General features: G+C 38.3%; 1 protein-coding gene and 1 long non-coding RNA gene across 3 annotated transcripts in view; both read right to left on the reverse strand.

Moving 5' to 3' along the window:
* kat6a (K(lysine) acetyltransferase 6A) overlaps positions 1–23846 on the reverse strand; it is a 42639-nt gene extending 18793 nt beyond the window's left edge. The window contains exons 1-2 of one of the 2 annotated variants that reach the window (XM_042753330.1): positions 23690–23846; positions 19930–21218 (exon numbers count right to left, since the gene is read on the reverse strand). In XM_042753330.1, the coding sequence (XP_042609264.1) occupies positions 19930–20559 (630 nt within the window). In that variant the 5' untranslated portion in view covers positions 20560–21218; positions 23690–23846. Of the gene's footprint in view, positions 1–19929; positions 21219–23352; positions 23485–23689 lie in introns of those variants that run through there. The other variant, XM_042753335.1, reaches the window with a different exon arrangement.
* On the reverse strand, positions 7863–9308 carry LOC122142467. Its single transcript, XR_006158630.1, has 2 exons — positions 7973–9308; positions 7863–7910 (listed from the first exon to the last, which is right to left on the reverse strand). It is a non-coding gene; the product is annotated as an uncharacterized LOC122142467 (long non-coding RNA).
* Positions 23847–24832: the final 986 nt, after the last annotated feature.

Consider the following 24832-nt stretch of genomic DNA (forward strand, 5'->3'; position numbering starts at 1 on the left):
TGAGAGAGGAAAAACAGAGAAAAAGAGCAAATTAGAGAGTTACTAGAAAAAAGGTACTTAATGATATGGTGAAACAACAGAGGTCTGAATATTGTATAAATGAGCTCAGTTGAGGACAGGATGGATGAATTAATTGCCCTTTATGAACCATATTAAGACCTGCTACCTTCAGCTCTGAGCTGAGGACACTACTAATACCTTTCCACAGTGACAGATTTAGCAAAGCCTGAAGCAAATAGACTTTTACTTTCTGGTTCAGGAAGAATAACTACCAGTCAAATCAAATGTTTGGAATAATGAAGATTTTTTTTCAAATGTTTTTAAATGAAGTCTGCTATGCCCACCAAGGCTGTGTTTATTTGATCGAAAATACAGTAAAAAGAGTAATATTGTGAAATATTATTACAATTTACAATCAAATAACTTTTCTAATAACACATTTTAAAATAATGTATTCCTGTGATACAAAGCTGAATCTTCTTATATCTTCTGAAATCATTCTAATATGCTGATTTGCTGCTCAATCCTTTTTTTTCCAAATGATCAATTATCAGTTTTTAATTATTATCAGTTATCAAATAAATACAGCATTGTTGATCATAATCTTCTTTTAAAAACAATTATTTCAATTATTCCAAACCTTTGACTGGTAGTGTATAAATGTTACAAAAGTTAATTTACACCCAAAACACTCCAAATTCCTTGTGAAAAAAAAAAAAAAGAGCTTTTAACATTTGTTAAAAATAAATTGTACCACGAAAAGTGGTATCACTCAATGGCAATTTTAAGGCATTTGCAAAGCTCTCTGAGGTCAGTTAATGAGTGCCATCAAAAAGCCCAAAAAAGATTCTAACTGATACAACTATAGTGGCTCAAAGTTTTGATGATCAAAGAGGCTACAGTGGGCATGATCACAGTGAATTTGTGGGACTAGAGGTGGGTTTATTGTCAGGGTGTGGGCACAAAAGCATGTGTTGATGCTTATTCTAAGCCACACCATCTGACATTTGCTTCTGGAGCACCATTAATCTTTCAGTTTGTGTCCAAGAGAGACCCACCCACGATGCAGCATGCATCATACACCACACACACAGCGCACAAACAAACAGATACATGTGAATGCAAGGAGACAGATGTGTGGAAAAAGTTACACAGCTATACAGATGTTGTACAACATTACAGCCAAAGCAACAGTACAATCATGAAAATTGCTACTATGGTTTTGAACATGTGATTGTATCAATCCAATAGGCTATTATGGCAGTTGCTCTGAAGAAAGACGCTGTGGGTATTAGACTGGAAGTGTTTATATGGCATTCTTGACTGAATGCAGAAAGAAGAAATGGCAGATTTAGGCTGGGAGAAAAAAGGTCAGTGCACATATGTGGGTGTTTCTAAGGTTTGGATGAATACGTGTATGTGTGTAAGAAAGCAGATCCAGGCAGGGAGGAGAGAGGACAGTGTGATTTATTGGGTTCATTTTCCTCTGACTCAGGTCCACACACATACATACTCATGGGTGGGACTCTAAGGAAGAAAACCAAACCCTTACACACACTTCTCCTAGCCAAGAGATCCAATCAGAACTAGGTTAAACAGAATACTGTTGTATACTTCAACCATAAGAGGCCATTTATTGTCTCTTCTCTCTTTGTGTCGTGGCAGAACTAAGACTCAAAATCAGAGTTAGAAATCTTATTACCTCTAGCATCTTATCTGATGATCTTATCTGATCGGCCAACAGAGATAATAAGCTAGAAAGATTTTGCACAGTTTACAGGGTTTTTCCTCGCTCATAATGAGGCAGAGGTGGTAACGTCCTGATCATGTGCACACACTGTACCCACCCTTCAACTGGCTGAAACAAAGACTTTTAACACGCAACATAACTACTTTTTTCTTCAATGCGGAAGTAAACCTATGGGTGAGAATTCCGTTTCATTAGCCGCTATAGGTAAATAACGAGGAGAATAACAACATGCAGTAAACAGTAAAACTGTTTGCACTACAAACCACTGTGTTCATAATTAAGATAATACATTAAAATAATATGATAAGACTCACCAACTTTCAATATCATGCAGCAAAACTAACTGTTTTGTTCAGCTAAAAATAGCTGGACAGAGTGGACGCAGATGAGACCGGAAGCCAGACCCATAAAATGTACAAATGGTCATGCCCATTTTCACGTCAAGAAAAAGGTGGATAGGGCCCTATGATTTCCGCGATGCAGAAAAAGCGGACGGAATCGCAGAATCCAGTCATAAAAATGGAATTCACAGTTTAACGCGGAATGTCACGGAATGTCACGGAATTTGTCAAAATTAGGTCATTACACTTAAAACAAATTGCGATATGGAAAAGTATCTGTTAATATTAAGCCGCAAAAGTCTATTTAAATATCCATCCTGCATGTTCTAGATGTCTCTGTTAATGAATGTCGCAGACACGTGGTTTCATGAACTTCATGTGGCAGTTTCGTACTACACACATAATGCGCACACCTGACGTTCGCGGTGATTTAAGCCTCTGCCGTCTCACTATTTGAGGCATTCTAATAATTAGATGATTGAAGTAAATGACAATTATCAAGTTAAATTAAATACAACATAACAGCTAAAAAGGGGCCTTTTGCAGCATAGGTGAACATAAACATAACATTAGGTTGTTAAACACTTCAGGAAATGTAAAATCTTTATTCACTCCTTATCTCTGGTCCATGCATATACATTTACCCAACTGATAACCTGTAACGCAATATGAGTGACATGAGGAGCAAATGAGTCAACAGCGATCGGGAAAGAAAAAACACAGACAGTCAGAGCTGGAAGCAGCTAAAGCTTATCAGATCATGGAAATCAGTGGAAAATTAATATAAATTATGATTTTATCTAAAAAAAAAAAAATCAAGTAAACATCATCAGTATTTCTCGAAATATGCACACTTTTGGGCTAAAAGCAATAATGGACGCTGTTCAGTGACGCTTGCACTTGGCTGCCTCCCTGATTTTTGTTGACAACAACAGATGATTTACCCACGGAAAAAATCTAATTCATTTTACTGTAGTACTCTGCCCTGGTTCAACATTATTTTGATTCAACATCTGCTGTTACTGTATTAAGAATGAAAATCACTGTGTTGAAAAATAATATTTTATTAAAATCTAACTGTTCATGTTTTGACTAGTTGCCAGTAATTTTGCTAATCTATCAGCCATGTTGGGTGGGTAACTTGGACTGACATTTGACAAGAAATGCTGTTGTTATTGTAAAGATGTGTTTGAAAAAACACATGTGTTTATATCTTGATAAAAAAAAAAAAAGCCCATCAACATCATATTGGGCGTTTATATCAGATGTTCAGTGCCGCTCTGCCACTCATGCAGGAGCACAAAAAGCTCTCGTAGAAATACATGTTTCAGGTACAATTTGTCATGTACAACTGAGTTTTCACTATCAAGTGTAACAATACTATTATATTTTAAAAAAAAATAGTGAGTATTAAATAAAAATACAATTATTTTTATAGTACACCTAAAAATACAATGCTTATATTTATTCGTTTTGCATTTTGCTGTGAAACTGGCAACACTTAGCCTAGGTTTATGCTTTCAGTTAAAAATTAAATCATATACAGTATTAGTTAGTTGATCAAAAAAGCTGTTATTGCATTAATAGCTGTCAGCCATGTCGGTATGCCAGTGAGCGGTCTGAACTTATTTTCACAGTGTATTTTTTATTTTGGTCGCACATGTGCACCACTGATTACGAACAAAATTGTTAACAATATTGCTAATATCCACACAGCTGACAGCTTTACCTGTTGTAGTTTGTACAAATTTTGCACGAAATAGACACTTTTTTAGCAGGTGTTTGGCAGAGATGAGGACTTTTTTCCCACAAAAACTTTGATGTGCACCGTCTCAGTTTATTATGTCAACACAACAAATGATGTGATTCGAAATCAGTCAGAAAAATCCTATCATGTAAATTAGACGTCGACCAATAGTGGATTTTACAGATACTGATAGCTACTGGCTGATACAGATTAATCAACTGATAGTTTTTAAAATGGATACTGAACAAAAACTAAGAAAGTAATTTACTATTTTAAAAAAAACAGTACTGAACCATACATGAATAAAATATTAATTATATACTGATCATTAAAGCTAGTTCATGGTTTATTAACTAATGTTAACAGATATTGTATGTATACCAGGGCTCCAAACTGCGACTAAAACAGTCGCATTTGCGACCATAAATATTAATTTGCGAGTGACGTTTTTGCTGAGGTCGCCACTGGCGACTACCCGCCGAAAGCTCCTCAGGATTTCAGGCGAGATCAGCCCATAGAGAAAAAGCCGTCTGTCAGCCAGAGGTGTTTTGTAGAGTCGGCGCGGCTCTGGCCCATTATCTTCTCACCGATGCCGAGACTGAACCGACAGAGACGCATTTCAGCCAGAATCAGCCCGAGTGTTATTGCTATCTGGGTATATATTTACATGTTATAACTTAAAAATGAATTGAATGTAATGCCTTTTTTCCTAATTGTTTTGCGATCAAATCTTTTGTTATGTTCACGTATTAAACAGACGATGCGCATCAAAGTTTTAGTGGAAAAAGAGAGTTTCAGACAGTCCTCATCTCTGCCGCACATCAGTGCTGACGCACACAGTCTGATAAACGCAGCTCCGCTGTGCAGCGAGAGAGAAATGACGGAGACGTAAGAAGGGAGAGTGCAGAAAATACAGCACAACTTGAACAAACTAGAACAGGTAAAGCTGTCAGCTGTGTGGATATTGGCAATATCGTTAACAATTCTCGTTTATAATAATTACTAATATGGCTTCTTCTAAACAAGATCTTGGTCTGTGTTCTTTTGATGCGTGAACTTCATTATTTGAAGTGCGACTGCCGTCCAGTAATCGCAAAAAGCTCTGTGCTTTGTAATAAACTTTTAATAAATTATAAAAAAAAAAAAAAGTTAAAAACTATTTTAACTTTTAATAAAAAGTACCAGCTTTAAAATTATTCAGAATTCTTAACGAAATTCAAACAATACAGTTTTGGCGCTCCTTAATGGGGCAGGCGCGGTTGCTTTAGCGCCTCAGTTCAAGGGCAAGTGAACCCATTTAATCTTTCTCTTTACTAATATAGTACATAGTGAACATGAATTAACATCAAAAGGTAGATTATTTTATAAGAGAGCCTACAGTACAACTTACTGAAATGTCTCATGAAGGAGGAGCCCAAGCTAAACTCAGTGGCCAAGTGATGCTAATGCTCCATGATACTGGTACAGATTCTGTGTAATGAAACAATTCTTTGTGACTGTATATTTTCAAGCTGGAAAAGACATTTAGTTCCCACTTTAAGTGAACCTTAGTTTCCAGGTCATCTACAAGATGGATTAAAATGCTGATAAAGTTAAGAAAAGATGAGACATAAACACATGACAGTATGATTGAAATGTTGAAATGTAAATAAATAAAAAATAATATTTGTAAAATAAATAAAACACGTTTATTCTGTGGCACCTAAAAAAATGATTTGGCTCCTTATTATTATTATCAAAACAAACAATGGCTCCTTACTCAAACACTTTGCATCAACCCCTGTATACTCTCACAGTTTGCTTCTATACTAGAACACATGATGATTATCTAAACAAAATAAAATATGTTAGTCACACACTGGGCAGTACCGCGTCTAGGAGATCTCACAGAAATCACACACATCCAACGCATCGTGTTCAGTTCAAGCGGCTGTCCAAAACAGTTCATATAAAAATTCAAACTCAAAAAAGATAAAAAAAAGGCAGAATATATTAAAAGACAAAGCAAACAGAAAGCGGGAGAGAGACAAAGTGCTGTGCAATTAATCGAAATCGAGTCGCAATCGCGATTTGAGACGTTGCGATTTGCTAACCGCAAAAGCCTGCGATGTGGACGTGATATTACTCTGTTCCAGAGCATTTGCATGACTGCCATTCTTGAGTGGCAGCCTTACTAACCAATAGAGTGAGTGCACCTCTGTTCTCCCCAATCAGCACTGCTCTAGCCAAATGCGTAAACGCCCACCATTAAAAAAAAAAAAAAAAAACAAACAAACAGAAAGATCGATAGTTAGGCAAATTAAAACTAAAGAAAAACATATGTAACTTAAGCTTCGAAACGACAGACCACGAACACCTTAAAAAAGGTGTAATAATTTATCCAGTTCAATATAATAAATGAACACTAATAAATAAAAGGGCTCCAAACAAAAAAAAAAAAAATCGAGAAAGGAGCCATTGGCTCCTATAAGAAAAAAAAACTTAGGAGCCAAATAATAGCCAAATAATTTTTAGGTGCCACAGAATAAACGGTTTTTATATATTCTACGATTATTATTATGTATTTATTTACTTACATTTCAACATTTCAATCATACTGTCATGTGTTTAAGTCTCATCCTTTCTTGACTTTATCAGCATTTTAATCCATCTTGTAGATGATCTGGGTACTAAAGTTCACTTAAAGTGGGAACTAAATGTCTTTCCAGCTTGAAATCTACAGTCACAAAGAATTTTTTTCATTACACAGAATCTGTACCAGTATCATGGAGCATAAGCATCACTTGGCCACTTAGTGTAGCTTGGGCTCCTCCTACATGAGACATTTCAGTAAGTTGTACTGTAGGATATCTTATAAAATAGCCTACCTTTTGATGTTAATTCATGTTGGGCGAGGCTACATAAGGGCCAGGGTGGCACTTGCCCACCCAGATTGACGGCTGGCCCACCCAATCAGAACAGACAAAAAAAAAAAAAATGTTGGAAAGCAGAAAAAAGATCATGCATATGTGGCAATACTAATCACTTAAACACGTACAAGAAGTTTTGTAAAAAAAAATAATTACTGTAGAGGGAAAACTTTTTCATATAATTGCCTTACTGCAACAACCAATCAATAAGCTTAGTAGTTCTGTTTAGACAATCGCGTATTGTTGGGGGGATGGGAAGATGAGTTTACGTCTGCTAGTGAAATAAACTTTTAACACGCATGACGAGCATGTCAAAACAGACATCTTAAATTAAATATTTAAAAAAAAACAAGAACAGAACCTGAAACATCAAGATCAACCCAGCTGATTTATCCACACTTGAGGAACCACCTGCTCAGCCCCATTTACGCGAGTTTCCGCGCACAACAATAAACGGCAAGTATAGAAATTTTGCTGCTAAGTGGTACATAAAGTATATTTGTCTTCCTTGCAATAGGCATTGTAGCTCCTTGTTATAAATGAATTTTGTTGTATATTCGATGAATGCGTTGGCTAACACGATTCAAATCACATTTACATTTCTTGAACTAGAATACGGGACAGTGCCGAAATTTGTTTGCGTCCTCTCGTCCCGCGGAACTCATAGCAGTGTCATTTTAATTGCTGTTTTTTCTCCACTAAGGCAGCAATTTAGTCAAAAAAATGTTAATAAGGAAACACTTAACGATGAAAAAACAAAAAATAAAAAATAAATAAAAAAATAATAAATAATTTAAAAAATAACATATTCCTATTACCAGAAATAATAAATAAATTAATACATTTTAAATAATTTAAATAATAATATATATTTTTTTTTCAACGTAACTGATTCCTATGACGGCAAAGCTGGATTATCAGCATCATTTCTCTAGTCTCCAGTGTCACATAATTCTTCAGAAATCATTCTAATATACTGATTTGTTGTCAAGAAACATTTCATCGTCAATGTTGAAAACAGTTTTGCTGCTCATTGCTGAATAAAAGTATTAATTAAAAACTTTCAAACAATTTTTTTTTAGTTTGTACACACACACAGCTAATTACATCTTTCAAGAACAAGTCAGGACAAGTGGAGAAACCTGGGCAGTTTGCGGACACACCTTGCATTCAGTTAATTACGCACAAATTGATATAGAGAAACCTGGGCAGTTTGCGGACACACCTTGCATTCATACAACTCCTCTTTCATTCTTCATAAAGACCAGCAGAACAACTTACATGAGATGAGCAAACTATTCACAGAATATTCATACTATTCACACAAACTATTCACAGAACAGCAAAATTAAAGCACATCTGCAAGGCAGAAGACCGCCGCAGGAAGTCTAAAAATATTACATGTGGGAGAGAAAAATTATTCTTACAGAAGCAATCTGACAGGACAAAAGCTGCTCCCTCACACACACACACACACACACACACACACACATGCATGCATCAATCTGTAGTTTTTGCCATTCTAATGCAGCCTTCAATTTCCTCTTAATATAAGCAAAGCTGAGTGCATGTTGAGTGTGGGCAATCCTGAATGGGCAGATGGGGATGCAACAGGAATGGCAGGGGGAGGGAGAACATAACCTACTGTCCTTGTCTCTGGCTCTGTCAAGGTTTTCATTAACATGTGAAACTCATTTCTGTATACACCTGACAGTGCAGCCCCTACCAATCACCCACAAACCCCTGTGCAAGAACCTCACTGATCAACACACAGAGGGAGACAGCTGGACACACTAATAAAACACACCCAAACACAAACAGGTGACAGAAAGGAAACTAAGAAAACAAAAATAGAGGGCAGACAAGCAGATGAAATAATACTATCAAATGACAGGACAAGACAATCTATCACAGCAGTGGTTTTGCGTACGACCAAAACAATGGTATGTCCATTAGATCAGAATATGGGGTGTTCCTGGCCTTGACCTTATAAAGTCTATCACAATGCATGGTACCAGACAACCTTTTTATGTCCCACATCATCAAACTCGAAATGTTACTAAAGTGCCCCTATTATGCCATTTAAAAAATTGCCCTTCATGCAGCGTGTAACATGGCTGTATGTGAATATAAACAATCTGCAAAGTTGTAAAGCCAAAAATGCATGATAAATAAAAAGTTATTGTCTTCCAAAAGGGAGAATCGACTCCTAAACTAATCATCAGTGATTCGAACCCCAATTCTATGATGGCTACACATAACGGGGTAACACATTTGGAATATGCCGCCTATTGAAAGTGAAAGTGAAAGTGATGTGACATGCAGCCAAGTATAGTGACCCATACTCGGAATTCGTGCTCTGCATTTAACCCACCCAAAGTGCACACATATAGCAGTGAACACACACACACACACCGTGAACACACACCCGTGACCAGCCATTTATGCTGCGGCGCCCGGGGAGCAGTTGGGGCACAGTTGGCCGGCCGTGAGCAATTTGACCCCGCCCTCAAACACTGTAGCTTGTTGGTGTGGTTATTACTGGTTAACATCATATCAACAAGACAAGAATAAAATTAAAAATTAAATTCACACATAATCACACAGAATCAAAATTTAAAATTTACACTTTACACTTTAAAAACTGAAAAACTAAAAAAAAACTGAAAAAAATTGATATCATTAAAAAAGACCTTTAGATAGATCGAAAGATAGATGAAACGATAGAACAGAATGATAGACAGACAGATAAATAATTTAAATTGATGTCCTCTATTTCTAAAAGACCTTTCATCGAAACACAAACAATAAAACACCTTTCAGATCAGGTGCAAGAGCCAAAATGCCTCCTGCTGACTTCAGAAGCAATGAGAAATGAAGTGCACTGGTTGGTTTATCAAGTCTCAGGGTGGTTTCACAAACAGAAGTGGCAAACAAGCCAAAATCCATTGTACTATGCAGACTAGGGCTGCACAATATTGACTATAGGCTGCACAATTGCAAAATTAAAATGTGGCTACACATAACGCGGTAACTGCATGCCGCCTCTTGAAAGTGTCTAATCGCGATTACAATTATGGATGCCACAATTACGTAATCGTCAATGCGGCAATTAAATCGTTCAAAGTGAGCTTATGTTTATTCTGCATGCTTAAGATGCATTTTTTTCTTTCTACATGTTATCTTAAGGGTTTTTTTTCACACAGCCCATTATTTTAATTTTAGTTCTGGTATAGCATTATAATGACATTCATATTTTTAAAAAGAAGCTTTTTTATAATTTAAAGAAGAAACCAATCATAATGTATAGTTGACATTTGAGCACTATATAAAATATAAAAATTTGGCATGCAGTTGCATCAAACACATGGTATAAACATCATTAAATGTGCAAATTGTGATAATCGTAATTAATAATCGCAATGAGACATTGCTGGTGACACAAACAACAAATATTAATTTTGTAATAAACAGAACGTGTGTATGCAGACTATTCCTGTTAGACAAACTAAAGTGAGGGATTCAAATTTGGAGGTCAAGCTGGTGACACTTACAGCAGAGAGTAATGAAGCAGAGAACATGTGTGTGCTAAATCACATTCAAGCTCAAATCCATCATGGAACATGATGACTATATGACTCCCAAGTTCATATAAGGGTCAGTGTAAAGAGACACAGTGGTTCATAAAACAAGATGCAAAAACGGTTTTAAGTCAAGTCAAGTCACCTTTATTTATATAGTGCTTTTAACAATACAGATTTTGTCAAAGCACTTTACAGTATTAAATAGGAAAATAGTGTGTCAAAAATGCAAAATGACAATAGTAAACACTCAATTTTCAGTTAAAGGCAGTTCATCATTGAATTCAGTGATGTCATCATCCTGCAGAGTTCAGTTTAAATAGTATCTGTGCAATCAAGTCGATGATATCGCTGGATATTAAGTGAATAAATTATTTAGGTAGCATACATTTATTGATGTAAACGTTTACCCTCTCATACTTGTGAAACATTTAGCTATCCATATTAGTGGTCAACCGATATTGGTTTTTTTTGACAGACGATGCTGATGTGGATATCTTAGAGAGCAGGGAGGCAGATGGCCAATATTAAGCCGATACACACAGAGACCATTATTTTATTCTATTTTATTTTAAATAACATAAAAAAAGATATATATTATAAGGGATGCAACAATACAGTTAGCCCACTGTTCAATACATCCCTGTATTTTTTTAACCACAGTTTTTTGCGATTTGTGGTTTAAAAAAAAAAAAAAAAAAAAAAACTGATTTGGAGAGACACAGAGGAGCGGAATTATTGAATAAAGTCGTTATTTTTGTTTTCTTCGTGTACAAATGTATTCTCGTCGCTTCATAACGTTACGGTTAAATCATGGATGGCAGATGGACTATTCTGACGATGCTTTTCATACTTTCCTGGACCTTGGCACTGTTATTTATTTGGCAGTCTATGGGACCGTTTCAAACCTGTTTTCATCCAAAATATCTTAAATTGTGTTCCGAAGATGAACGAAGCTTTTACGGGTGTGAATAATGACAAAATTTTCATTTTGGGATGGAGTATCCCTTTAAGCCTCACGAAAGCAAAAACACATTATAAAGCACCATAAAGTCAAAGTCCAAGTGTTCTGAAGCTGTTCCATAGTTCAGTGTGAGGTACAGATGAATATTTAAGTCATTAAATTCAAGTTCAAGTAAACTCTTCTCTCCTTCATTCAGCATTCAAACTGTGTGTCGCGTTTGGTTACAATATTCAAGATTTAAATCTGATAAAAGAAAAGGCTCAATATACTATCGCACAGATTTAATAAACTACGCATCAATATTTCTCCTCTTTGTGCTTTAACTTATCTATGTGGAGCTGCATGCCTGACTCAGGGTTGCCAGATTTTCATAAGAAAACCCACTCAATCGCTACTTAAAACTAGCCCAATCGCGTTTCGAGGGGGTGTCCAGTTACAATTCACAGTCCAGGGGATAAATATCATGTTATTGGAGTCGCTTCAACCAGTGGACATGAAAAACAACCTGCGGCAAAATCGCGGACTTGGCAACAGTGTCGCCTGTGACTATGTGTTGCCTCAAGCGCATCATTCTGCACATAGGATGCGCATAAGCGCTTTGTGCGCTCTGTATTGGAGCTTTTCGTATTATATAATACTTTTGCGCAATGAAAGACTATTTCATTTTCACACACACACACATTATATATATATATATATATATATATATATATATATACACACACACACACACACCACACACACACACACACACACATTTACATACATAAACCACTTACTAGATATTATTAGAAAGAATAATGTCCAGGTCTTACCAAATAGCTGCCCTGATCATCACTACAAGTGGTCCATCCTCACATTATGCTGACTATGAACTGAATGTCACCAGGCTAGAAGTTCACATAAGCATCATCAGAATTTTCACACGTCCCCAGAATGACCGCCCGAGGAACTTTCCTTCAACCCTGGAGCTTTCATCTGTGAAAGGGCAACATGAGGCTGCCATCCCTCTTACTGCTGACTCTTACACAAAACCCTCTCATCAGGACCAGCCCTCTTAATGTTCTATATACACACACTCTCATAATTACCCCCCAAAAGCTATGTGATTTACCATCTATACCTCCATGCCCCGTGTTTGACTCCAGCCCCCCCTCACTTCCCACATATGCCCTGGCAATGACCCTCTATTAGAGGAAGAACGTGTGAGTGAGTCTGCGATCATATTTAAATGGAGGAGTGTGTCATTTGTGTGTTGAATACACAGATCACTCCTCTATATCTGGTAGGGGTGGAACGGTTCGTGGAAAAAAATAATCGAACCGTACGGTTCTCCACACGGTTCAGCACGCACTAGGACCACGGTTCAACTTAAATCTGACAACGCATCTGTAATATGGTTTGCTATAAATAACACGTAAAACAAACAGGGTTCGGCTAATATATGTTTCTGTTGATGGATGCACATTCTGGCTTTCCAATACATTACAACAACAGCGATGAAAAAAAAGTGGACAAACTATTCACTCTTGTTCAATGCGAATGCCGTTATGCTGGAATATGAGCAGCAGTCATTTATTCTGTCACCAACTGGGTGCTGATAGTGTGAAAAGATCTGTGTGTGCGCTCATCCGAAGCGTGCAAACCCACGCCTCTGATTGCGCACAAATATGAAGCTCTCTCTGAAGTATTGTTTAAACAGATAAATTCACACAAAAATTGTCAAAATCCCACCTTGGTAAGTATCCTATAGCAGACATAGCCAGCTGAACGTACTTACAGTGTCTTAAAGTGACAAGCACTTTCTTAATATTAATCTAACAGCCCATATGAAAATGTCCATAACTTGCCTAAAAAACCCTGAAAATCACTGTTTATTTTATTTGTATCTTTACTTTTTTGTATTTATTTGTGCTGTTGCTTATAGTTAAATAGATTAATCTTTTTTTTTTTACAATATAGTTTTTCCCTAAACATAGCACATACTGAACCGCACCGAAACCATGATACAAACCGAACTGTGAGTAAGTTGAACCGTTCCACCCCTAATATCGGGGTCACAGCCAGTGCTCATCCATTTGTTTTGCTCCCTTGTTCACAGCACTGATGCAGAACCTTCAATGATCTTATACAAACTGCATGGGAAGAGTCAGCAATATGCAGCTATAAACGGTCAAGCAGGAAACAGCATTAACGACAGCCACCATATCAGACAAAAACAAACCTGATATTGAAAATTCTTCTAAATTCAATCATAGAATCAAAGTTGAAGACAGCTCAAATTTGAGCACAACCAATTCAATGACCTCAAATGATAATTTCTGCAATAAAAGTATAAACAGGTCCAAAGTGTTTTGTTTGCACTAAATGAGGGCAACAAGAGTTTTTTGTGTGAACCTGGATCCAGATGAACCTAAAAACCCTACAGTTAAAGGGGTGGTTCACTGGTTTTTTTCTAGGCTTGATTGTGTTTATGGGGTGCAGTCTAACTCCACAACGCTCTTTCCCTTCTCTTATAAACGCACAAATCATTATTTTTCACATAATTTACCTTTATTCCACACCGCTCTGTCCCTTCTCTGAGAAACGCGCTGATCATTTCCTGCTTTTATGAAGTCCCTCCTTCAGAAATAGGCAATGGGCTCTACTAATTGATTAGCCCAGTGGGTTGTGATTGGCTAAACCGCCTCTAGTGTGCATCTAAACGTCCCGCCCCTCAACTCATCGGCATGTGCTCCGGGTTGTATTGTAAACAACGGCATCGTTAACATCGCTTATCAGTTTGAGCCCGATTGAGAAGCAGAGGATATTATTGAAGAGGATCGTGCAGAACCTGTGCAAGCACGGCTTTTAATGGTAGGCCTATGTTTTTTGTTTGCTGTTGTCTCACACCTTTAGATATGCTGTTATCTGTAAATGCTACTGCTTTTGTTAGCTTTTAATATACGGTTTTATCCTGATTAAAGCTTTAATAGACTATGGCAACTGCACGCAAATCCATGTTTAACGCTTCTCATAGCTATGTGAAAATAAGTGTATAATTGGAACAGTTCATTGTTGGACCTGAGCTGAGCTGAGCGAGAGAGAGAGAGAGAGATAGAGATAGAGATAGTGAGATAGCGATAGAGAGATAGAGAGAGAGAGAGAGAGAGAGAGATAGAGAGATAGAGATAGAGAAAACAAAAAAAAGAGATAGAGAGAGAGAGAGAGAGAGAGATAGAGAGATAGAGATAGAGAGAGCAGAATATATATATTTTTTATCATTTAAAGAAGAAACCAATCCAATGTATATTTGACATTTGAGGCTTAATACAATAGAAAAAGCACTAAAGGTTTTTCAGCTTGCTTATTTTCATATAAAAATATGGCATGTAGTTGCATCAAACAATGGTATAAACATCATTCAATGTAAATTGTGATGATCATGATTAATAATCGCAATTTCGATTTCAAGGGAATAATCAACAATTATGATTTTTTGTTATAATCGTGCAGCCCTAATATTGAATAGATTTTTGTGCGCACCTATAGTTTTCTCTTCCTCTTCTCTAAAGCAGCACAGCATGGCCTCGCCCCCTTTGCCAGAGGGTGGGGTTTATCTGGGTTTGTTACATCAGAAACCCGGGAAGTAACTTCTTGTAGTCCCTACCAGTCATTTTTGTAGGCATTAAACTGCCAGAATTTTAAAAGACGATATCTCCGTTTGCATTGAACTTTCAAGAGCAGGTCATATGTATTTTTAAAGTGTCCTAATATTGTGTTGGAGTCCCCTACAATAGGTTTATATGCATCTAAGGTCAGAAAACATTGTAATTTTCTCAGAATATACATTTAATATTAGAGTCATTTGCCAATGATTCGGAAATGATTCGTTTCTAGCCTCTTCCATAAGCCTACTCTCCTTCCTCATAGCCTACTCTGCTCTGATTGCTCAGCTGGCCAAGCCTGTTTGATTGGCACAGAGAGGAGTCCTTGAGCCAGTTAGCTAGTGATACCGTTGACAAAGCACCTTTACATAAAACAATAATACAGTACACCAATCCGTTCTAATAATAATGACATAAAATACAAAAACACTTATGCAAGCGAATCGTGCCCACCGCTTAAGTTTAGCTGCTACACTGTGAACACAAAACAATAATGGTGGATACGTTAGCCGAGTGCTAACGTGACTAACTGATGGAACAATACAGTTTGTAAACCAAAATATGTCTACTGTAATGTTTGAAGAACAACAGACAAAAGATGCTAACACACAAACTATAATAAGAATACATAAAAATATCACACTCTCATCAGCCTGATGACTCGCTTGTCTCTCCCGCATTAACCCTATAACTGCCGGTACAGCACAATAAACAGCAATTTCACTATGAACAAAGTCTGTGTGCTACACTACATTATTATTAAACGAAGTAATTAGAACAACATCAGTAGTCTACAATAATCAACACATCACCATAAAATTTACCTGGAAACCTAAGGGTTAGGGTTACCCTAAGCTTTACCTGGAAACCCAATACCTGGAAACCTAAAGCTGCATTAGGTATACATCACATATTAGCACAAAAACGTGATATTTTGAGCACTCAATTGAAAATGTACACATAACGTATCATTCGTACTACTTTCAGGTTGTGTTTCGGAGAGCTCGTTAGTCCAAGATTAGAAGTGGGCATGGGCCGGTATGAGATTTTGACGGTATGATAACCTTAAGCAAAAATATCACGGTTTCACGGTGTTGTTGTTACAGTTCTGAAATGGGTTATTTTTAAATGACTGGGTAAAAAAAAATTCCCCACTGTACACAATATATTTTGCTTTTGAGCAACATACAGAATATTAGAAACAGTAGAATTAGTTTATTTTTTTTTTTATTTGTTTCCTAAAAAGTAAAAAAAATAAAGACTGACATCTTTATTTAACCTATATCTGTAATTACAGTTATTTAATTTTAGTTATATAATTTATATACATATCATTTATATAATTTCATATCATTTAGTTAGATAATAATAATCATCATACAATTTGATTTAATAATAACAAAATAATTATAATAATAAAATAATAATTTAAAGCAAAAACAGAATGTTCTGACATGCTTTGTGAAATTATACCACGTAAACTTTTCAGAAGACAGTCAGCTCCCCTCAGAAACACATTCATATAAACCCCCAAATCAATATTGAGCATTTTCTTCCAATAGTTTGTGCATCATGAACAGTGAGTGATCTGCCTGCTACAGTATTTTTCTCTGTGCGTCTGTCTTCAGCATCTCTGGTCTGTGTTAACGGGCGTTAACAGACTTCATATTTTTACATAAATGGTATTTTGGAAAATTATTGCATTGGCAAAAAATGACCGGTTGCTGATCACGTAAAGCTGTGCTGACGCGGCTGTGCACGAGAAAGGAACGCTGAATGTGAAGTGTACCCGGGCCTTAAGTTCGGCCATCCTACACACGTGACTGACTGCTCACTCGCACCAAGAGGAGGAGGAGGGGTCAGTGTTACTCTCTACACTGCACTCAGTCTGAGGGATTCCTACTCTTTCATTCTTTGAGGAGACATGGAAAACAGCGCATACTGCAGGAACGGTATAATGGAAAATATTAGTGGTTTTGAAACCGTGCCATTTTCAAATCACGGTATACCATGAATCCGGCAATCGGCCCATGCCTAATTAGAAGCCAACAAAGATAAAAGCCAATATTAGAGAAGCAGTCATTGATAAAATGACATGCACACAACAAAAGGTTCGAATTGTATTTCTGTGGTATCCTTGAACACAGCGTCATCTTAAACATGATGTAAACACACTAACTAGCGGAAGTGTTTGTGGGCAGGTCAGACTATGTTCGTATTTCGCAGGCAGGGATTATGCAAATGTGTTACCCAGTAACGTATACCCGTACACAAAAATGTGACGACTCGCTAAGGCAATTCAAAACCGACTCTCTCTTTTGAGAGACAATATCTTTATTTATCATACACTTTTTTGATTAACAACTTTGCAGATTGTTTTCATTTAAGAGTTTGAAAGTTTTTTTTAAGTATCTTCCTCACAATATAAATATGAATCAACAACATTATAAATTGTAAAAAACAAATACACTGGGTGACGAAACATTTAGTTTGGATGATTATAGTTTAAAAATGTAAAAAAATACCCTAACTCCACCCTCAAATTAACCCCCCCACACCCCATAATAGACACCTAAAGGGGGAATTCCCCCCCATTTTCCCCAAACGAAATTCAGGCCCTGTAGCGATACACAGTAAAAACTATCTGGTCTGGGCTTGAAATCAATTCAAAGTGCGATTACATATATTGTTGGACTGTCACTTGCTTATCAATTTTTAAACACATTCTCATCTTATCAACCACATTACTGCAGGCATGGCAATACAGCATCCAAATTCTGTTCAAAAATATGACTATGGGGCTGCTTACACAACATTTTCAGCCAAAGACGGGAAACTTTTTATGCATTTTGCCTGTTCATTTACACGACAACAGCATTTTGGGAACTGAAAATGCATATTTTTGAAAATGGGTTTCAAAGTGCAAGTTTTTGAAAACCGTTTCCATGTAAACATCCAATATGGGAATCTTTGAAAACAATGACGTCAAGTGTGTATGTAGTACGTGTTCAGTATGTAGACATGCAAAGTACGTGTTGATTTTAAAGGCAAGCGTGAACAAACATACACAACAATGGCGGAGTTCATGGTACTGTTGTTGCTGCTCAAGAGTTTGCTAACGCTTCTTCGGCAAACTGTGGATTTACTTCACCAATATTATAACCAACAGCGGAGACGCATCATATACAACATATAATCATCACTTCCCTACGGGTACTGTTTACTAACAAGGTGACAGTGCCAACTACTGGCCTGGCACACGTAATACAGCATATTTGGCCGTTTTCACTGATATCTGTAAATGCAAATCATTTTGAAAACGTCATGTATACGTGAAACTTTTTAAAAATGCAAGGGAAAAACTTTTCAGTTTTTGACTACATTGTTGTCGTGTAAACAGCCTGTGTGACATGACTACTGTTCTTTTCTTTTAAAGAACCTCACGGTTCCCAATCTTCTGAGTTCTTGTGGGTGGGGGGATGAATCTCAATGACTTTTTCCTGTCATGAACCCCCCAACTGCTGAGTTTTAACTTAAAACATCATTACTGGACAAGGATTTTAAACATTTTGTAGAAATTGCACTCATGAAGAGGAATATTTAGCCAAAAACATCTTTGAGTTTTAACTTAAAATTATAACAGTTGCTAATGATCCGCACACAGATGACAAAAACATCACAATTGGGAAGAAAACACAGACCTCTTGAAAATGCAAAACAGCAGGAGGAAGAAAGACAATCAAACTTTAAATTAAGCACAAACATAAGTGTTAAAATGCTCCATGTTATAAATATAAAATGACATCAACAACTAGGTTGATATTTCCTCTACTTTTTCCTGCAACTCTTGATTTACAATAAATGTAAAATCCTGTGCATCCTAAAAAAAGAAACTTGGCATCACTATGGTGATCTAATCCAAAACAAAGCAATGGCCAATTCTAAGCATTTTCTTCTACTGCAGAAGCCTGGAGTGGTCATGGGACTTCAGGCCACTTGTGGAAGCCTTAATTCCTGAGCCAGACACAACACATTTGGAGAACATTGGTTGCACGTAAAGACTTCAACATCAAGTACCCGAATCAAAACACAGACATGAACAGCCGATCATTCTGACAGCCAACACCCTGCAGTTCACATCATGGATGTGACCCATATCAGATGTGATAGGAGGGGTGGGTGGGTGTGAATGCGTGTGTTTAGCCTCTGGGGACCATAAGGCAGAGCTGCTATTTATCAGGTTACAAAAAAGTGGGTGTGTATTGTGCTACTCTTGCCGCCTGTGTGTCTGCAGTTCAGCTTCTATCTCTCTCTCGATCCCTCGCTCCCTCTCGAGCAGAATGGTATGGAGTATATCAGTCTGAGAATGTGTGGATCTCTTCTTCACTACACACTTTCAGTTCACCTCTCTCATCTGGTCTAACACATAAACCCTTGTTTTGTTTTACAATTCTAAACACAAAAGCACACACACATCCTCTCATTCACTCACTATGTCTCATTCTCTGTCTCTCCCCGCCAACAGTGGCACAACTTGCAGCTGGCAGCCTCGACAGGAAGCAAAACTCATATAACTGCTCATTCCTGACAACCTCTGCCATGTTTTCTTTTAGACCATCTCACTTAAACGAGGCATTTCAGACTGAGAACTGTAGTATTTTGTGACTCTGCCCCTACGCTGGTCATACAAAACATGAAATCTTGAAAAAAAAAAAAAAACTGCTGAAATCCATTAGGAAGCGATCTGAACATGTTAAGATCTAGAAGTAAATTTCCAAAATGTGGCATGCACTTTGACCTGCTTTCAATTATTTCTGGACGTTATAGTGAGTCTCAGAAAGCTGTTTACTTACTCAAATCATGTCACAGCTGAGAGCCCATATTCGAAACATAAGTGAAATATGTAAATACTGGTCATCAGAAAGGGAAACTGTAAGTGTGCTTTGCACAAAACTTCAACCGAACAATGGGAAGAGCTCCATCAACTCACCCGATCTTGTTCATGAGGCAGCAGACGCACCGGAGGCAGAGAATCCAGAGACACACACCCCGTCCCGTCATTATGAGAACTCCTGCTTACCAACCGGAAGAGCGGTCCTTGTTTTACCACCCGTCCATGAGAAACAGCCCGCTTAAGAGCCAGTCGGAGCTGCTGGTGGAAAAGTCCTGGCCCCATAGAGCCACTGCCAGACAGATAACCCGCAACATCTGCCTGGCATTTCAGAAAACGTTCGATACTCTTCAGGGATGATCCACTAGGTTCATGAAGCCCCTCTAGAGAGCGCTTGATGAGCTTGTTCCAGTCCAGACCAGGTTTTTTACTAGAGCTGGAGGTGCTGGAACTGCCTCCGCCACCTCCCGCCCGAGGCTTTGGGAACGCCAAGCGTCCAGGATTATCAGGGTCCTTGTATGAGTTGAGCCCCTTATTGGACACCTTGAGTACAGAGCCATCTTTAACGCTGAGCTCAAGGTGCTCCAGGACCGTCTTGCGGTCAAGCCCATGGGACATTGACACAGCATTGCAGATGCGCTCTTCGGATGGCCGCTGCTTTTGCTTTTTCACCTTCTTGATGGCTTCCAAGATCCAGGTGGTATACAACGGATTGGCCAACTTCACCATGGCTGCTGTAATACTGCTGGACCAAGGCCCAACACACTCTCACAACCGTTAGGAAGCAACCCAGCGGCCTCAGCCCTGGCGCTGCCTCGTTGTTGTCCTCCTCCTCCTCTCTGTTCTTCCAGGAGGCTATCCTTTGTCCCGGGGAGGTGCAGTAAGTCTCTCTGTGCCTGAGCAGGAGCTGTTAGAGAGGGAGCCGATCACCATAGCATAGGCTCCCTAAATCCCCCCCAACCTAGAACAGATCCCCCTAACCCAGTGACCCTTCCTCCTGAAGGCTGAAGGGCTGCCACACCAATGCAAAGAGGTGGGGTATGCAACAGGCAGACACAGCAACTACTCCAAAAAGAAAGCAAAGCTGCAAGAGCCTTGAGTATCGTCTTATCTGCCCAACTCAAAAGCAGTCAGTCAGGTAGAATCCTTGATTCTGACAGTTAGTGTTATCCGTTTAGATGGAGCATCTTTGTAAAGAATTGTAGCAACACTTTTATAGACTTTCTGATAGGAATGGGATTGTGAGTATGAGTGTTTAGCAGTCCGTTCCTTCCTTGATGATCTTCCTAGCACTGTTGGAACAAGCAGTCCAGAACAAATCCCTCACTCCAGGAAGCAAAGCAGGCTGATCATCTTCCTACAGAGTATTCTTCAGAAGCTCCTGTAACCTGCAAAAAAAAAAAAAAAAAAAAAAAAAAAAACAAGGATCAGACTCAGGAAAATCAACAAAACGCATTGCAACCAACAAAATTATTGAACACTCATCTATATTAAAGAATTAGTTCACTTCCAGAATAAAAATTTCCTGATAATTTACTCAACCCCATGTTATCCAAGATGTTCATGTCTTTCTTTATTCAGTCGCAAAACGTTCTAGGTTTTTGAGGAAAACATTCCAGGATTTTTCTCCATATAATGGACTTCAATGGTGGCCAACTGGTTGAAAGTCCAAATTACAGTTTCAAAACAGCTTTCCAATGTAATTACGTAATGCATGAATTTGCGGACGTGCATGGTGGAGCTAGTGGAAGACATGCATTTGTGGTTAAAAATGCATATTATAATTTTTTTTTTTTTTTAGAAAAACCAATCGTTTCACTAGATAAGACCCCTATTCCTCAGCTGGGATCACGCAGAGCCCTTTGAACCTGCATTGAAACTGCAATTTTGACCTTCAACCTGTTGGCCACCATTGAAGTCCATTATATGGAGAAAAATCCTGGAATGTTTTCCTCAAAAACCTTAATTTCTTTGCGACTGAAGACAGAAAGACATTAACATATTGGATGACGTCGGGGTGAGTAAATTATCAGGAAATTTTTATTCTGGAAGTGAACTGATCCTTTAATCATCTAGCACATAAAAAAAGCCAGAAAACACAGCAAACAGTTCTACAGAAACACACAGGCCTTGCTAAGGGCAATGTATCTATGTGCATCTACTGCATCTACACCATCTACTGATGGTGAACTACGACTCCACACTACACTTCAGAAAAAATGTAGGTTCCACATTAGGTGTTTTTTTACTACTATAATTAGGTAAATGTACTTATTGTATTGCAAAACACTTTCGCTGCTACTGAAGTGGGATACGGTAAAGGTTAGGTACAGGTTTCTTGGTGTTGTTAGGTTTAACAGTGGGTCAACAGTGTAACTTTAGATGTAATTACAGAAGCTATTAACAGATTTAATTATATAAAGCTAATTTTACATTAGTACAATATAAGAATTTGCATGGACACAATATATGTATTGTATCAGATGATGAACATTTTTAGTTCTGCATTCAAATACAATAAGTTAAGATTCAGTTTAAACAAGTTAAAGCCAATACTAGCAGGAATCAACTTTATTTTAGTGTCCTTTTAAACACATGTAATTGCTTTTAATTATGCATCATTTTGTTATTACTATGGCAAGTAATTCTAAACCAAAACATAACTAACAACTATAGGAAGTACATTAATATTTATCAGTGCATGTGTAATTACACTGTAACAAGGACACATTAAAATAAAGTGTAACAACAATCTAAACAAAAACAAAACGTGCAACAGAATACTGCCTCGTGATCAGTTGTAAACACACTAAAAACACAGTATATCCAGTGACCGCATACAAGGGTTATAATAAAAAAAATGTCTAAAACTAAAGTTTAGCAATCTCACAACACTATGACAGGTGGCCACTTATAAATGATCTGTAAATTAGGTGCTAATCGCATGTCAATCTGCAGAAAGGAAAGCACGAAATGTCAACACATGGCTAATAGTAAACAACACGGCAACGGGGCTTGAACGTTGAAAAAATGTAAACAGTATTACACACAGCAGCCCAATAGTGGCTAAACACTTGATATTGAAAATATACTTGACTGTAGATTATTTAAGCATATTTTTCCATTCCAAACAATGTAAACTTTGAAGTAACGAGGCCAGTGCACTAGGCGGATGTTGTTAGCTTCAAAACACAACCAACGTGCAGCTGAGAATAAGGACAATGTCTCCTCCATTCCCTCCAGCGCCTGAGATTTCACACCATAACAATCAGAAAACGGCATTTTCTGGACCTTTCCAGCCTTATGTTCCGTTAAGAAACCTCGCGGCCTAAATGAACACACAATGCCCGTAACCAGTGGCTACCGCGGTTAGCGCGCCTCAGCCGTTAAAAAAAAAAAAAAAAAAAAAAAGAATGCCAAGATTCCTTCCTTCCCTCGCGCCAACGTTTGACACGGCCGCGCGCGGCCTCAATCTCTGCCTCGGATAAGCGCTTGACAAAAAATAAATAAATAAATCCTCACGCGAGATGTTCGAGTGCTTCTCCGCGCTTCCTCCACCATTTTTTTTATCTTCCACTTCCTTCCCCGCTTACTGTAACCCTCCCTCCCTACCCAACCGGAGAACCTGCGGCGGCGGCGGTGGTGGTGGTGGCGGAGGAGGAGGAGACGAGGCCCGTGAGGGAAGTAGTTAGGCCTCGGCTAGCCTCCCCCCCACACACCCTCCCCCTTCATCTCCGCGTACCCCCCCGTTCCCTCTACCTTCTCCCGCTCCTTCCCTGAAAGACAGAACCACGAGTCCAGTTCGGGCTCACGAGCCGAGAGCATTTTAAAACGCTACCCGTAAGTGCACGCTACTCACCTTAATTTCGGGTCGAGTGGCCGAGGAAAAGGTGCCAGAAAGCGTTCGAAACACAGACAACAACAAGCCCGAAAAATGCAACCAGAGAGCACTGGCTCCAGAGCTGACGCCATCTTTGAGTGAAACAGGAGCTTTGCGGGTGGGGGAGGGGGGGAAACAGTCGGCGCTAGGGAGCGTCTGCATCGTGCGAATCCGAATTGGAGAGGGAGAGGCATGGGATAAGAAAGGGACTGCAGCGGGAGGAGAGGGGGGGATACGGCTGCACACATCTGAAGGGCGAATGTCCGTTGCTTCTGCGTGAAATGGAAGAAAGGGACAGATGGTAAAGAGGAAAAAAAAGAAAGGCGATGTGGCACGCTTAGGGAATGTCTGAATGTTGCAGTCGCGCCTTGGCGGCGGTAGAAGAAATCAAAGCGGCGGTGTGTGGTTTTAATGTTAGAGGGTATTTAAAGATCAAAGACGGCCCCTCCACACCTCCCATCGGGGTTCTGCGTAGCCATTCTCCTGTTTTCGTCCCCTGTTTCCAAGAGAAATCATAATGCTATGAAAAATACATAAGCTCATACGCCAGGGCTTATGACAAAGCAAATATTTTTATTTTGGGAGCGGGGACGCACTACATAAACAATGCCTGCGAGAGTCACTACTAGAGTGGGATTATGTAAATTGCCCGCAGTGCCGTATGAGGCAGTGATGACAGGTGACCCACACACCTTTCCCTTCGGTGCTCCATGCGAGAGATGTTTTCAATTTAACACCCACTCGGGAAATGAGAATCTGTTGCTATAGTGCCATCAGTAGTCATTAATAGAATATTTATGATATGATGTAGTTGCGTTGTAATTGCTGTAATGTTTGAGCTGCGTGAATATATTAATATTATGAACACATAATTACTATTCAGGGCATGCTCTAGACCATTTTTAAATTTTAAGAGAGGAAAAACTTTAATACGAATTAGTTTACTTTAGACAATCATAATTATTTCAGAAAAACTGTAATTATGTAAACGTGCTTTCTTATTTGCCACACCTGTATTATTAAACAACTTGATCATCAAAGCCACTTGTTTGGTGTTTAAATTATAAATGTAATATAAATAATCTGACATTCACACTTCCCTCAAATTTCTCTTCTATAATG

The sequence above is a fragment of the Cyprinus carpio genome, chromosome A5, assembly GCF_018340385.1.
Source record: "Cyprinus carpio isolate SPL01 chromosome A5, ASM1834038v1, whole genome shotgun sequence".
Taxonomy (NCBI): Eukaryota; Metazoa; Chordata; class Actinopteri; order Cypriniformes; family Cyprinidae; genus Cyprinus; species Cyprinus carpio.